Source organism: Ovis canadensis, chromosome 22, assembly GCF_042477335.2.
Source record: "Ovis canadensis isolate MfBH-ARS-UI-01 breed Bighorn chromosome 22, ARS-UI_OviCan_v2, whole genome shotgun sequence".
Lineage (NCBI taxonomy): Eukaryota > Metazoa > Chordata > Mammalia > Artiodactyla > Bovidae > Ovis > Ovis canadensis.
Window position 1 is genome coordinate 62,706,578 of NC_091266.1, and position 16,557 is coordinate 62,723,134.

General features: G+C 49.9%; 1 protein-coding gene across 2 annotated transcripts in view; it reads right to left on the minus strand.

Annotated features, from left to right (window-relative positions):
- The window catches only part of MKI67 (marker of proliferation Ki-67), a 29,464-nt gene continuing 12,907 nt past the window's right edge, over positions 1 to 16,557 (minus strand). For both annotated transcript variants that reach the window (XM_069566874.1, XM_069566875.1), the window contains exons 9-15: positions 15,528 to 15,849; positions 15,319 to 15,437; positions 15,047 to 15,218; positions 12,350 to 12,505; positions 3,798 to 10,582; positions 2,147 to 2,590; positions 1 to 1,252 (exon numbers count right to left, since the gene is read on the minus strand). In XM_069566874.1, the coding sequence (XP_069422975.1) occupies positions 1,175 to 1,252; positions 2,147 to 2,590; positions 3,798 to 10,582; positions 12,350 to 12,505; positions 15,047 to 15,218; positions 15,319 to 15,437; positions 15,528 to 15,849 (8,076 nt within the window). In that variant the 3' untranslated portion in view covers positions 1 to 1,174. The remainder of the gene's footprint in view (positions 1,253 to 2,146; positions 2,591 to 3,797; positions 10,583 to 12,349; positions 12,506 to 15,046; positions 15,219 to 15,318; positions 15,438 to 15,527; positions 15,850 to 16,557) is intronic.

Genomic DNA, 16,557 nt, shown 5'->3' on the forward strand with positions numbered 1-16,557 from the left:
TTTGTTCAAACGCATTTATTGTGATGTGGACCTTGCTCCACGCCAGACCCGGGGCGAACACAAGAGCTGACGGCGGCCGGGGTGACAGCTCCCGTGCCCGGGCACAGTGTGCTTGTGTCCGACCCGGGGAACACGGAGGAGCCAGAGGACGGAGCGAAACAGCAGTGAGACGGGCGGCTCTGAAACCAGAGGGCGGACGTCCAGGCGAAAAACGAGATGCGACAGCCTCGAGCTCCGAGCGTCAGAAATGGCCGCTCTTTCCGGGTGGGAGGCGCGTCTGGGCTTGCGGTGCTTCCCATCCGAGGTGAAGGCGCGAGGCCAGGCCAACAGGTGTGGGCAGAGAAAGCCCAGGCGAGAGCAGAGACTCGGAGAACCGGACCCGAGGGCACCCAGGGGCGCCGCAGCGCGGACTCGGGCAGGTGGGCAGACGCCCACTCAGCGGGAGGCAGTCCTGGTTCAGAGACTCTCCACGTGCAACAGGCAAGCGGGCAGGCTTCCCTCAAGCAAAGCGCCGCGCTGCCCTGCAGATGGCGTCGCAGACCAGCCTCGGAATCACAGGTCTCTCGCCTCCGAGGCCAGGGCAGCGAGCCGAGGGCCGTCCTGTGCAGATGGCCCGCAGCCCGAGCGCCTGGACCCGCGGTCTCCGCGGGGTGAAGGCGGACACCCTTTCATTTTTCTCGTCCCCTGCCCATTCATTCCTGCGTCCTGAGTGCCTGCCGGGCGCTGGAGAGAAGCCCCTGCCTTTCACATTTGCATGAGGACGTTCGTACACAAAGGACACAGACACACACAGAAGCATTTACAGCGGCGGGGCGAGTGCTGGAGCCCACGGCCAACGGGGACCGGCCGCGGCAGTCACAAACCCGGGGCTTCTATCACCGAGATGAAGGCCACGCCTTGGCAAACTCCCCCCACCCCCCCACCCCTACTCAAGTTTTAACTTTTTTACTAATTTAGGAGACTCAGCAGTCTCCTTCATAATCTCCACGTGGGGGCTTTTGAATAAACTCTTGAGTTAGAAAATTCTAAGCCTTCTTCCCTTAAACACCCACCCCACCCCACCCCCAACAGCATTATTTACAGAATTCACTTTAAAACTTATGGCAAATATTGTACTACAACTTATCACTAAATTCATTACGGCCCCACCACCACCCCCTTCTAAACTTTTTAGCTATATATCTTCAGGGTCTCGACGACGGTCTCGACGACTTCTGGTTCTTATTTTCTTGACACACACATTGTCACTTTCCTGTTTGGGAAGAAAAATATCTCTTAAGTCATTTGAAAGAACAGTTTGTGTAACCAACTCTACTCTGCAAAAACCCGAATCCTTACAGGGTGCGACACAGGCCTTTAGTTCCAGAAAACTAGTCTTGAGGTTGGAAATGAGCTTTAAAATACAGACTGTAAAAGCTGCCTCAAACTCTTTTTACTATGTAAATCTTTAAAGTTAAATATTGTGTCTTGACAGAAAGGTTGGTAAGCTATTTTTAAGTTATAAATACATCATAAAGAAGAAAAAAGAAATTTCCACATATGTTTTTCACTGATTTTTATAAGTACCACTCAGAAAAAGTGGATTCAAATGTGTAATCAGGCTGAAGCCTTTTGGACCTTCTAAACAACTGGTGTGTCCAAAGGGGACCTCACTCAGTGCTAGCTGAGTGTGAGCAGAGACCACTCTTGGGTTGCTGTCTTTGGGAAGGGGAAAGGACACCAGGCTGCCTCCAAATGGGAACTGTTCATGGGACTGTTTGCCTACGGACACCCCACCGCTCTGTGTCCCAGCTTTCTGAGGGGACACCTTTGAAATCAAGCATTACTTTTTGGGAAGTTTGTTCAGTCTCTAACCACACACTGAAGGCAGTGCCTGGACCCTTAGTACAGGGTATGCAGTGAGCACTCAGAAAGTACTAACTGGATAAATCCCCTGAAAGAAGACGTCATTATGTGAATTTACTATTCAAAGTGGAATTCCCAAGCCACATCCACCTGAATATGGTTTAGATGCCTGCTTCTCCTGGTAGTTTAACTGGGAGTCGGCAGCATATTATCCCATTTGCTGTGTCTGCTCTCGCAATGTGGGGTAAAACCTCTCCTGACATAGTCTCTAGGCTTAAAAAAAGAACAGGAGATTACTAGCCTTTTGAAGACTGTGGGCACATCTCTTGGCACTCCGGGTCACTCTCTGTTCGGATGCTCTCTCTGAAGGGTTTCCTCGAAGGCAGACGCTAACCTTTCTGGATCTCGAACACTTAGGGTCTGAATGTCCTGTCCCTTCTTTCTTTTCCTGCTTCTTCGCCAGGATGTCCACCCTTCCCTCCCTCGCTTTCTCCTCTGCAGCCTCAGGCAAAGGCGTCTGGTTCTGCCTCCCAGGTCTCAAGCGCGTCCTCCTCTCTTCAACTTTGCCCCCAGAGGCAGGCTTCTTGGCTCCATCTTCAGGGCTCCAGAGCTTCATCTCCTGGGAGGGCTGCACAGACTTCTTTTCACTTCTTTTTATTTTCACCTTTTCTGCTGATATAAGAACCTCAGGTCTTTGCTCCTCTACAGAAGTTTTAGCAGGACACCTGGAACGCAGGGACACTCCCTAAAAAAATTTAAAAGACATCCGCAAAATGTCAAGAATGAGGAATACAAATTACGAATCTCAAGGTGGAGAACATCATTTGAAATTGAACTCAAAGGGGAATCAATTGCAACATTTTCCATTGATTCATATCCTAACATGCAAGTAAGTCTAAGCAAGTCAGGGGTGTACCTGTCAATTTGCTCCTACAGAGAAATCACCATTTCCACCAATAAACCCTAAGTAAGGAATTCAGTATGAACTCCAACCACAACACCTGTCATATATGTCAGCGTGATTTTAACAAGCATTAAAAGGGTATTCCAGGAAAACACCCCAGTATTCAGACAGCAAATGAATTCTTAATCCTTCAAGTCATTGCTAGAGCAGAACAGGAAAATTTCAATTTCTGGAATCCAATTTACAAACTTCTCTAACACTTATAGCTCCCCTACTGGCTTAGATGGTAAAGAATCTGCCTGCCATGCAGGGGACCTGGGCTCAATCCCTGGGTCGGGAAGATCCCCTGGAGAAGGGAATGGCAACCTACTCCAGTATTCTGCCTGGAGAAATCCATGGACAGAGGAGCCTGGTGGGCTACAGTCCATGGGGTCGCAAAAAGTTGGACACAACTAAGCAACAAACACTTTCACTAACAGCCCTGACAGTTATGGGTGTCCCAGGAAACACACACACCCTGGGCAAATTGTTCTAACTGTTTAAGTACTGATGTAGATACTACTTGTACTCAGCACTCCGGGTCTAGAACAAGGCAGGACCGAGTTGCCCACTTTTTCTCGGCACAAAGCTCCATATCTTTGAAAACGAACATAGGAAGATCCCCTGGAGGGTGAAACAGCAACCCAGTCCAGTGGGGTCCATGGGGTTGCAGAGTCGGACACGACTGAGGAACTAAACAGCTCTATAAATTCTAAGGCGATGCTTTCCAATGGTCTGCAGCTACTCACTGTGTTGACTGTGGACCCACACTTACATTGGGGTGACATACAGTTGATAGCAAATTTATGCCAGAATGGAGAGCATCTACCCATGTTGCCATGCTGTGCCAAGTCATTCAATCATGTTCGACTCTGCAACCCCATGGACTGCAGCCCGCCAGGCTCCTCTGTCCGTGGGATTCTCCAGGCAGGAAGACTAGAGTGGGGTCTTTACGACTGTCGCCACCTGGGAAGCCCACCGGGCACAATCACATCACACCTCCCATCACCTTATTCGGAGCCTGTGTGACTTCTCCTTGCGGATCCATAGCTTTAGCTTTCAGGCCATCGTCAGGCAGGTTTCCCACAGGTTCAGTCGTTTGTGCCAAAGTCCGCAGGCTTCTCTTCTTCACTCCTGAGGGCTCGGGGGGCTCCCGTGTCTCCCTGGGGGCTGTCCTCTGCTTCTTCTGGAGTGGCCTCTCGTCCTCGGGGTCCTGGGCAGCTGTCACAGGGCGCAGTCTCTTCCTGCCTGTGACTCTGCCGTCTTCTCCCTGCTCCCTCTCGGGGGATGGGGAAACACAACTTTCACCTGGGTGTTCTGCAGGCTCTCTGCTGCCCACAGGGTCTTCTGTGAATCTTACTTTAGGGGCCCTGAGGACTCGCCGGGATGTTTCTACAGGTCTTCTGTCTGCTGCTTGCTTTGGGGCTCTCTTGATGGCAGTAGCATTGCTTTCCACTTCCTTGGCCTGATCGGGCTTTTGAAAGGGCTCCTGGGAACTGGCCGGGTCTTCCACGGTCTTCTCCCGAAATGCTTTTCGCCGACTCCTGACACCAATGAAGTTTTCTGCTGAGTCCAGGTTCCTCCTTGACATTTCCTTGGCCATCTTGACCTTGTTCTCATCACCCACAGGTTCTGTGTGCATGGCTTCCCCTGGAGTCTGTGCAGGCCTGCTGAGCGCTGAGGGCTCATCTACAGCCACTTTTCCGGGTGGTGACCTGAGCTGTCTCTGTCTACCTGTTCTCCTGGTGACTGGTTCTGCTGGTGGAGACTGGCGGGGTGCTGGAGCCGTCATAACATCACTCACTGGTTCCTTGGCCCCATCTCGCTTTTGGAAGAGCTCTTTGGCACCAGCCAGATCTTCCAGGGGTTGGGTCTTTTCCTTCAGTGTTCTTAGCCGGCTCCTGACCCCATTTTCTGCTGGATTGAGTTTCTGCTTTGAATATTCTTTCAACACTCTGTTGTCTTTTTCATCACGTACAGGCTCGCTGTGTGTGGTTTCCCCTGGTGTCCCTGTGGGTTCTCTGAGCGCCGAGAGCCTTTCTATTTCTATGTCCACTTTCTCTGGTGACGCCTTAAGCCGCCTCTTTCTGCTTGTTGGTCTGGTGACGGGTTTTGCTGGTGGAGACTGGCGGGGCATTGGAACGGTTGTAACATCACCCTCTGGTTCTTTGACTAGATCTGGGTTTTGGAAGAGCTCTTTGACACTGGCTGGGTCTTCCAGGGGTTGGGTCTTTTCCCTCCGTGTTCTTAGCCTACTCCGGCCTCCAGTTACATTTTCTGCAGGATTGAGTTTCTGTCTTGGATTTTCCTTCAGCACTCTGCTGTCTTTTTCATCACATGCAGGCTGGCCCTGTGTGCTTTCCCCTGGTGTCGGTATGGGCTCTTCTTTGTTGACTTTCTCTGGTGATGACTTGGGCTGCCTCTTTCTGCTTGTTGGCCTGGTGACCGGTTCTGCTGGTGGGGATGGGCGGGGCCCTGGAGCTATTGTAACATCACTGTCTGCTTCTTTGGCCTGATCTGGCTTTTGGAAGAGCTCTTTGACACTGGCTGAGTCTTCCAGGGGTTGGGTCTTTTTCTTCAGTGTTCTTAGCCGACTCCTGATGCCTGTTACATTCTCTGCAGGACTCAGTTTCTGCCCTGAAGTTTCCTTCAACACCTTGGTGTCTTTTCCTTTGCCTACAGCCTCTGTGTGTGTGTCCCCTAGTGTCTGTGTGGGCCCCGTGGACGCTGAGGGCTCTTCCACGGCCACTTTTCCTGGTGGTGACCTGAGCTGTCTCTGTCTGGTCGTTCTCCTGATGACTGGTTGTGCTGGTGGAGACTGGCAGGATGCTGGAGTGATTTTTACATCACTCGCTGGTTCCTTGGTCTGGTTGGGCTTTTGGAAAGGATCTTTGACTCTGGCTGGGTCTTCTGTGGGTTGGGCCTTTTCTTTAACGTTTCTTAGCCGACTCTTGACACCAGTTACATTTTCTGCTGAGGCCAGTTTCTGCCTTGAAGTTTTCTTACACACTTTGATGTCTTTTTCATCCTTTACAGCTTCTTTCTGCATGCGTGTGGCTTCCCCCGGAGTCTGGGAGGGCCTCCTAAGTGCTAGGGGCTCTTCTACACCCACTTTCTCTGGCGATGACCTGAGTTTCTTTCTACCTGTTCTCCTGGTAACTGGTTCTGCTGGTGATTTACAGGGTATGGCGGGGGGCTGGTCATCAATCATTATGAGTTGCTTTGTATTATCTGGGCTTTGGAAGAGCTCTTTGAAGCCACTCAGGTCTTCCAGGGGCTGGGCTTTCTCCTTAGGTATCCTGGGCTGCCCCTTGCGTGCAGTTACATTTTCTGCAGAGTCCAGTTTCTCTTCTGGAGCTTCCTGAGACACTGCAGTGCCTCTGTCACCAGCTTCCGGTTCTCTGGGTGAGTGTGTGGTTTCCCCCGGTGTTTGCTGAGGCTTCCTGAGAGCTGAGCAGTCTTCCTGCCTGTCCACTGTCTTGGAAGGTGTCCTGAGATGCCCCCTTCTACCTGGTGTTATGGTGACTGGTTCTGGTTGTGGAGACTGGCAGAGCATTTTAGGGATACTGTTATCAGTCATAGGTTCCTTGGATTGACATGGGGTTTGGAAGAGCTCTTTAAAGCCAGCCAGGTCTTCCAGGGGCTGGGCCTTTTCCCTAAGTGATGCTCTTGACCGCCTCTTGCTTCCAGTTAAACTTTCTGCTGAGTCCAGTTTCTGCCTTGGAGTTTTCTTAAATGGTTTTTCTTCACCATCACCTGCTGGTTCTCCTTCTGAGTGCCTGGGTCCCCCTGGAGTCTGTGCGGACCTCCTGAGTGCTGAGAGCTCCTCCTTTACATCCACTTTCTGGGGAGGTGACTTGAGTTGTCTCTTCTCACTTGTTGGCGTGTTGAATGGTTCTGCTGGTGGAGATTTACAGGGCATTGTGGTGAGTTTGCCATCAGTCATTGCTCCATTTGCACGATCTGGGGTTTGGAAGGACTCTTTCAAGCCATCCACGTCTTCCAAGAATTGGGCCTTTTCCTGGGGTGTCCTTGACCGCCTCTTGCTTGCAGTTAAATTTTCTGCAGGGTCTGGTTTCTCTTCTGGAGTTTCCCAAGATGCTGCCGTGCTTCTGTCACCACCCTCTGGTTCTTTGGGTGAGTGTGTGGTCATCCCTGGTGTATGTGTAGGCTTCCTGAGAGCTAAGCAGTCTTCTTGCATGTCCACTTTTTGGGAAGGTGTCCTGAGACTTCCCCTTCTACCTGGTGTTATGTTGACTGGTTCCAGTGGTGGAGACTGACAGAGCATCATAGGGGTTTTGAGAACAGCCCTTGGCTCCTTGGTATGATCTGGGGTCTGGAAGAGCTCTCTGAAGCCAGTCAGGTCTTCTAGAGACTGGACCTTTTCCTTGGGTGTTCTTAGCTGCCTCTTAATTCCAGTCACATTTTCTGCAGGGTCCAGTTTCTGCCTTGGTGTTCCTGTGAATGCTTTGATGTCTTCAAAGTCACCTGCTGCTTCTCCTGAGTGCCTGGTTCCCCCCGAAGTCCGTGCAGACCTCCTGAGCACTGAGAGCTCCTCCTCTATGCCCACTTCCCGGGGAGGTGACTTGAGTCGTCTCTTCTTACTGGTCGGCGTGTTGACTGTTTCTGCTGGTGATTTATAGGGTGTTTTGGTGGTTTTGGCATCTGTCATTTGTTCCCTGGCTTGATCTGGGGTTTGGAAGAGCTCCTTGAAGCCGGTCAGGTCTTCCAGGGGCTGGGCCTTCCCCTTGGGTGTCCTTGGTCGCCTCTTGGCAGAAGGTACCTTTCCTGCAAGGTCTAGCATCTCTTCTGGAGCTTCCTGAGACACTGCAATGCCTCTGTCACCACCCTCTGCTTCTCTGGGTGACAGTGTGGTTTTTCCTGGTGTTTGTTGAGGTTTCCTGAGAGCTGAGAGGTCCTCCTGCACATTCACTTTCTGGGAAGGTGTCCTGAGATGTCCCCTTCTACTTGGTGTGTTGACTGGCTCTGATTGTGGAGATTTACAGGGTGTTTTGGTGGTTTTGTCATCAGTCATTGGTTCCTTGGCTTGATGTGGGGTTTGGAAGAGTTCTTTGACGCCAGCCAGGTCTTCCAGAGGTGGGGCCTTTCCCTTGGGTGTCCTTGGCCTCCTCTTTCTTCCAGCAGAATTCTCTGCAGGGCCCAGTTTCTGCTTTGGTGTTTCCTTAAACAATTCAGTGATTTTATCTTCATCTCCTGGTTCTCTGCACCATGTATGCATGGTTTGCCCTGACACTGGTATGGGTCTCCTGAGCACTGACAGTTCTTTCTCTGTATCCACCTTCCCAAGAAGTGTCCTGAGCTGTCTCTGTCTATTGGTTGGTGTGACAATTAACTCTGGTTGGGAAGATGTGCAGAGCATTTGGGGTGTTTTGAGAACAGCCCTTTGCTCCTTGGTGTGATCTGGGGTCTGGAAGAGCTCTCTGAAGCCAGTCAGGTCTTCTAGAGATTGGACCTTTTCCTTGGGTGTTCTTAGCAGCCTCTTAATTCCAGTCACATTTTCGGCAGGGTCCAATTTCTGCCTTGGTGTTTCCATGAACGCTTTGATGTCTTCACCATCACCTGCTGCTTCTCCTGAGTGCCTGGTTCTCCCTGGAGTCTGTGCAGGCCTCCTGAGCACTGAGAGCTCCTCCTCTATGCCCACTTCCCAGGGAGGTGACTTGAGTCGTCTCTTCTTACTTGTTGGTGTGTTGACTGGTTCTGCTGGTGGAGATTTACAGGGTATTGTGGTGGGTTTTTCATCTGCCATTGTTTCCTTGGCTTGATGTGGAGTTTGGAAGAGCTCCTTAAAGCCAGCCAGGTCTTCCAGTAGTGGGGTCTTTCCCTTGGGTGTCCTTGACCTCCTCTTGGTTGCAGGTACATTTTCTGCAAGGTCTAGCATCTCTTCTGGAGCTTCCCGAGACACTGCGATTCTTCTGTCACCAGCCTCTGGTTCTCTGGGTGATTGTGTGGTTTCCCCTGGTGTTTGCTGAGGTTTCCTCAGAGCTGAGAGGTCTTCTTGCATGTCCATTTTCTGGGAAGGTGTTCTGAGACGTCCCCTTCTAGTTGGTGTTATGTTAACTGGTTTCAGTTGTGGCGACTGGCCAAGCATTCTGGGGGTTTTGACAGTAGCCTTTGGCAGCTTGGTGTGGGTTGGGGTTTGGAAGAGCTCTCTGAAGCCAGTCAGGTCTTCGAGAGACTGGACCTTTTCCTTGGGTGTTCTTAGCTGCCTCTTAATTCCAGTCACATTTTCTGCAGGGTCCAGTTTCTGCGTTGGCATTTCCTTGGATACTTTGATGTCTTCATCACCATCTGCTGGTTCTCTATCTGAGTGCCCAGTTCCCTTTGGTGTTTGTTGAGGTTTCCTGAGAGATGAGAGCTCCTCCTCTACGTCCACTTTCTGGAAAGGTGTCCTGAGACGTCCCCTTCTACTTGGTGTGTTGACTGTTTCTGCTGGTGATTTATAGGGTGTTTTGGTGGTTTTGGCATCTGTCATTTGTTCCCTGGCTTGATCTGGGGTTTGGAAGAGCTCCTTGAAGCCGGTCAGGTCTTCCAGGGGCTGGGCCTTCCCCTTGGGTGTCCTTGGTCGCCTCTTGGCAGAAGGTACCTTTCCTGCAAGGTCTAGCATCTCTTCTGGAGCTTCCTGAGACACTGCAATGCCTCTGTCACCACCCTCTGCTTCTCTGGGTGACAGTGTGGTTTTTCCTGGTGTTTGTTGAGGTTTCCTGAGAGCTGAGAGGTCCTCCTGCACATTCACTTTCTGGGAAGGTGTCCTGAGATGTCCCCTTCTACTTGGTGTGTTGACTGGCTCTGATTGTGGAGATTTACAGGGTGTTTTGGTGGTTTTGTCATCAGTCATTGGTTCCTTGGCTTGATGTGGGGTTTGGAAGAGTTCTTTGACGCCAGCCAGGTCTTCCAGAGGTGGGGCCTTTCCCTTGGGTGTCCTTGGCCTCCTCTTACTTCCAGCAGAATTCTCTGCAGGGCCCAGTTTCTGCTTGGGAGTTTCCTTAAATAGTTGGATGCTTTTAGCATCTCTTGGTTCTCTTTGAGTGGGCGTGGCTTTTCCCGGTGTTTCGGAGAGCTTCCTAAGGTCCGAGAAACCTCCGACATCCACTTTCTGGGAAGGTGTCTTGGGCTGTGTGCTCATCCTGGTGGGTGTGCTGACTGCTCCTGGCTCGGGAGACTTACAGCTCATCTTTGTGGCTTTGTTCTCTGCGTCTGTCACTTCCTTGGCATGAACTGGGGTCTGTAGGAGACTCAGGATGTCCAGCTGCTTCTCTTCCGGCTCTGTGTCCTGTGATCTCTGGAGGGTGGTCAGGTCTGCCGCTGATTCACACTTCAGCTCCGAGGCTCTTCTTGATCTCCTCACAGCTATCGTCTTTTCAGAATTTTCTTTCGATGCAATGTTTTGCTTACATTGTTCGAAAGACTTTTCACTTTCCTTTGTGTCTCTCTCCAGCTTCGGCTCTGGTTGTGGTGTTTTCCTCAGACGTCTTCCCAAGATGTCCTTGACGGTGTTGGGTTTTGCGTCTTGGTTCCCTGGCCCTGTACCTGGCGTCTGCACACTGCTGAGCTCCACAGACCTTCTAGACCTGTTTGCACTTGATGTTGCCTTTGGAGTCGCTGCCATGGACACTGGAGTTTTCATCTCAGCAGCTGTGGTTTTATTCGCGCTCCTCGGTGTTTTCACGGGATCTTCGCTCATTTTAATACTGGGACGTCTCAAGGCAGGGCTTGCAGAACTTTTATCAGATGGCCCTTTCGCTGTATCCTGAGTCCTAGGAAACACATTCTCGCCTATAAAATATTAAAATACACATGATAAACAGATTCTGTTCACTGTGTTGTGCCAATTTGCTATCTGATTCTCATAAAATATTACTTAAAAGCTAGTTTTGGCTGCCATCTACCCTCCAGGATATGAGGCTGTCTCTATCAGACAGAGATAAATCTGTCTGATATGAACCACACCCATGTATGAATAATGCTGCTGCTGCTAAGTCACTTCAGTCGTGTCCGACTCTTAGCGACCCCATGGACTGCAGCCTACCAGGCTTCTCCATCCATGGGATTTTCCAGGCAATAGTACTGGAGTAGGGTGCCATTGCCTTCTCCGATGAATAGTTATGGGTGCTGTAAAGTGAGGTCATCATAGGTGGTGGTAAAGGAGCTACAGGAATTAGGTAAAAGAAAAATAATTCCTTAGCAGGGGTTCCCTGGGACTTCCCTGATGGTCCAGTCGTTAAACCTTCACCTTCCAATGCAAGAGGTATGGGTTCGATCCCTGGTCGGGGAGCGAAAATCCCACATGCCTCTTGGCTAAAAAAAACAAAAATATAATACAGAAGCAGTATTGTAATGAATTCAATAGACTTGAAAAATAGTCCACATTAAGAAAAAAAAAATCTTAAAAAAGAAAGAAGGGTCCTCTGAAGGCTGCCACCAAGGTCTCAGTGACACAGACATTTTTCATCAAACCAGAGAAACAGCTGTTCAATCTGCTGGACCACCAGTGCAATAATGGGGATTATACTTCACGTGCTTAGGGTCTGTGTTACACAGGAAACATGTATTTTTCAGCAACAGGAAGCACCTCAAGCATAGCATGTTATTCTCACTACGACAGGCACATGGTGATCAGTGTGAATGGCAGAGAAGATAGACACTGTGTGTCCATCTCATACTCATCCTGCAGCAGGTGTCCACCCCAGAGAAGCCTCAGTACCTGCGTGGTGCACACCTGCTGTTTTTCTCTTTGCTGACAGCACTTTCACATCTGAGTAATTTACATACAAGTATGATGAGAGCGTCCCTTCTAGCTAAGTTGGTAAACAATCTGCCTGCAATGCAGGAAACACAGGTTCGATCCCCGGGTCAGGAAGATTCTCTGGAGAAGGAAATGGCAACCCACTCCAGTATTCTTGCCTGGAGAATCCCATGGACAGAGGAGCCTGGCAGGCTACAGTCCATGGGGTTGCAAGAGTTGGACACAACTTAGCAACTAAACCACCACCATGATGAGAGAGGGCTTCCCAGGTGGTGCTAGTGGTAAAGAACCCACCTGTCAACACAAGAGACTTAAAAGACACAGGTTTGATCTCTGGGTAGGGAAGATCCCCTGGAGGAAGGCATAGCAACCCATTCCAGTATTCTTGCCTGGAGAATCCCATGGCCAGAGGAGTCTGGTGGGCTAAATACTGTCCCTGGGGTCACAAAGAGTCAGACCCAACAAGCAACCTAGCACACACACACACACGATGAGAGATGATTACACTGGGCTGCTTGTCAACCTCTTCACTTAGGCAAGATGAAGAAGGCCACGTGCACACAGGGAGCTTATGGTTAGTAAACGGGTTTGCCTTTTTATGCAAGTCTCTGAAAGCCAGTGCTGGTTCCACTGCTGATAGAAACTCCCCCTGTAAACAATGGGACAAAGAAGCTGGACAGCATAGTTTGTCAGGAGTATCTGTTGTGGAGAGATAATACCATAGCAGTTGTAACAAAAGACTGTCTACAGTTCTGACTGAAAAGATCAAAGTGCTGGGGTAAAAAAAGGAAACCAACCAAAATTTTCCAAAGTGCACAGCAGAGGTTTCTCTCCTGAAAGAGGTCCTGGAAGCTCTTCTCCAAGCAAATCCTTTGAATTCGGAAAAGTCGGGGGACACATGCTCATCCTTTGCGGCTTCTCTTTCCCTGGTGTCTTGAACATTTCAGGCAGCCCTGTTACACAACAGTGGAAAAGCAGTTAGTAGACTGTCCATACCTGCAAACAAGCATGCCTGTCCCCAAGCACAAAAGAGGGGATGGCAGAAGGTAAATAACAGATCACCCCCTAGAATTCCTGGGATACAGAGTCTTAGGAGAGGGTGATGCTGGTTGTGAACCCATTTTTAGAAGTGGGCACTGGGGAGTTAGATCATTTATACATCTCCTCTGCCCTTCTTCTTGGAAAGAAGATCTAATGAAGGAGGTCGACATCTGCAGTCTTTTAGAGTGTTCTCCAGATGTGAGCACTGTGGAGAGGGCAGAGATTGCCCTGTGGGGTCTCCCTACCATGCCTGCCGAAACCTAGGGCCCTCAAGCTCCTTGAAATGTACAAACAAAGTGTCTCCAGATTTTAAAAGTGATATAGGACTGCCCATTTTTAGTACTCTCAAGTAATAATATCACCTTCTTTTCATTTTAACACCAAAAGGCAATACTAACAAAACCTCAAGCTGGGAAAAAAAATACAGTTCTCCAAAGGGAAGATTTAAGTTTCTCAAACATTCATTATCCCCCATTCTCCTTACTGTTCTCATTCTGACAACAATGGATCAAAAAGATGCTCTCAGGCTGGCAGCGTCTGCAAAGTATGTTTGGGAGCCTGTTCTGAAGGTGCCCAAGCCAGCCAAGCCCCTTAAAACCTCATCCATCCACTACTGCTCAGGCATCACTGAAAATATCCAGGATATTTAGGCTTCATCATGTGTTAATGTTTTGTCATAAAGTACTAACGCTGAGGGCGACCATTGTTGCACGTCTACAGAATGTTTTGAAGGAAGGCTGAGAACATCCACACTCCACATGCTAAGTATTTAAACTTCACTTCATCTTCATCTTCATTGTTTCACAACATATACCTTAATACACTTTCAGTGTGCGCAGTTTACAGGGATACACAGATATACATGGAGCTCCATGTTGGGTGGTATAAGCTCCATTGTTTTTTTAATTTTTATTTATTTATGTTTGGCTGTGCTGGGGGGTCTTCACTGCTGAGTGGGCTTTTCTCTGGTTGTGCCAACTGGGGGCTGCTCTTGAGTTACGGTCCAGACTTCTCAGGGCGGTGGCTTCTCTTGCTGCAGAACACGGGCTCTGGAGCGCAGGCTCAGAATTTGAGGCGCATGCACTTAGTTACTCTGCAGCACGTGGGATCTTCCCAGACCAGGGCCCGAACCAGTCTCCTGCATTAGCAGACGGATGCTTATCCACTGAGCCACCAGGGAATCCCGAGCTCCAAGTTTTTTTCCCCTCAGGGAGCATCGTGTCAGAACGCTGGTTACCACTGTTCTACATTTTTGTAGTTTGCTTTTAAAAAGCTAAGGGTGTTGCTCCAGATGTGATTTTAATTAGAGAGCATCTTGCATTGTTATGTAAGTTGTACAGTAATTTTCCCATCTGAAAATCTGCCAGGAGACAAAAACGGGATGCCACCTAATGGATGCAAGTGGCACCTCCCACCAGAAGTGGGAGCTCAGAATGAAAGCCACTGGGCAAGCCATGCACCAGTAGCATCAAATCTCAAAGCCAGGGCCCTGCCGTGGCCCTAACCTGGTCCAAGCGTAAGCAGGTCACATCACACTTTAAAAATAGCAACACTGGCTCAACTACAACAGGTTTAAAGAAGCCCTTCCACAGGCCTTTGTTCCATAAAACAAGCAGAGGAAGTCTTCGAGAAGCAAAATATCACTTAAATCAAATACCCCAACTCCGGGGAAACCTATTGGTAGAGAGGCAAAGAAAGGGCAATTACACGAGCAAGCCTGCTTTCCTCACCAACCACACAGTGGCTGCCAGTTTTCCTGTACCTGTGATGCTCTCCCAGCCAACAATGTGCATTCACTTAGGTGACCACCAAGGATCTACCTAAGGGCACACAGAGCTGTATTCCATACCCTGTAGTAACTCATAATGGAAGAGAATTTTAAAAAGAATATAGCCGTCACCTGGTGGTCCAGCGGTTAAGGATTCGCCTTCCAACGTAGTGGACATGGGTTTGATCCCTGGTCAAGGAACTAAGATCCCATATGTCAGAGGGGCAACTAAGCCTGCTTGTCTCAACTACTGAGCCTGCGTCACCACAACTAGAGAGAAGCCTGAGTGCCACAAAGAACTGACACAGCCAAATGAGTAAAACAGCTAAAGAAATATTTTTTAAAAAATAATTATATACATATGTAGTTGAATCTCTGTGCTATACACTTAAAACTAACACAACACTGTAAACCAACTACTCTTCAATCCAAAGGGAAGACATTTCCCGTCTGCTTCCTGCAGGACGTGTGGCCCCAAATCGTTGAGGACCGGTCCTTGCACTCCAATCCAGCTCCCTCTTCCTTGAACACCATGTCGCACCCCGTCCCCACCCCCGAGTTGTCTGGATTATTTATCTTCCTGTCCCAGGCACAGCAGATAAACAAATGAGACGCCCACCCAGGTGGGACCCCCACAGGAGGAGGACAGGGCTCTGGTTTATAAGAGCCAGGGGTATGCTTTTACCTGAAAGATCTTCACTGAAGTCCCTTGGTTTGCTGACCACGAAGTTGTTTATCACCCTGTAGGGCCGAGCCGGCGCAGTCACTTTCTCGAGCTGAGCTTTCCCTATGACGATGGTGCAGGGAGAGTTCGCGTGGCCGGTGCTGAACTGACTGTGAACAGGGCCAGGCGGCTTCTGGAAAATGATCGGGAGATCAACAACACATCAAAGCCTGAAAGCCACCCTTTGTGTCCCCCCGACACATCAAGAGCACACGCCACGTTGGAACACGCACCTTCGGAGTGTTGGCTCTTCTCTGCTGTTTGCCCGGCTGCTTGGGGAGGCCACGTTTCACAGCTTTATTCTGGGCCTGCTTGGCACCGAGTTTCACTACATCTGCCCATGATCTTGCCACTGTCACAGGAAAGAGATGCGGAGACGTTCCCAAATCGGCACCCACGGAAAAGTCCACCTTGAACCCATCTGCAGACACCACGCACTCACCGATCAAATTGGCCTCCGAGGCACCACTCCTTCTCCTGGAGAAAATCGTCTGGAGGATCCCGTGCTGGCTCCGCTCCAGGGACGCTCTCTGGGGAGGGAGGCTGCCGCTCCGTCTCCCTCCTTTCCTGGGGACATCTGTCTGATGCGGGGACCTGCCGACCCCCGACGCGCAAGATGCCTTGGACAGCCTGCGGCATTGGTCAGGAGCGGCTGCAGAAGCGTGGATGGCGTTAGCAGCCGGAGAGCTCATGAAGGCATCCGGTGAGGTCACTTCCAGACGGACTTCTGAAGAATCTTCTTTCCCTGATGGCTGGGGCTGCTCCTGGCAATTGGAATGTGTGTAGGAAACCTTACCCCAAATATAACATCCGTGTAATGAATGCGAAAACCCTACCCACTCAACAATTTTAGTTGTGTAAATCTCAAAGCACTGACTGCTCCGACTAGTGTCTATCAAGCGTACAGTGGAGATAGGAGTCTGTGTCTCTCACTTAAAAAGAAGGGGGAAAAGTAAGCACTGAATAAGTCTTAACTGAGGCATTTCCAGTGGAAAGGTGGAAGGAACTTCCTGATGAGTGGGGCTCTGATCTATATCCAAGGAAACACCCTCCGTGGGAGTCTCACCACCTCAGGTCAGCGTGAGTTCCAAACCCACCGGAAGGGTGGGTTCAGCCCATTTCCGGGGCTCATACAAAGAGGTGGGAAGGAGACATACCTTGTGCTCCTATAGCAACGGGAAAAGAAAATTAACTGAAATGAAAAGAAATTACAGACTACCCAGGCCCTCTGGAGAAGGGGAGCTGGGGGGTGGGGGGCACACCTCTCTAGAGATATACAAGATCACACCCCTAAAGGGTCAGTGATGAAGAATTCTGAAGAGCTGATGGTCAAAACCATGGTGTGCCTGCCATCCAAGCTCTGTCTTTCACCTAGTCGTTCTAAAAGGGAAAGAACACAATCTTACAGCTCTGTCTTTCCAAATGGTATTTAACTATAACCCGAGCGTGACCACTTGGCCCAGATGTGTGGT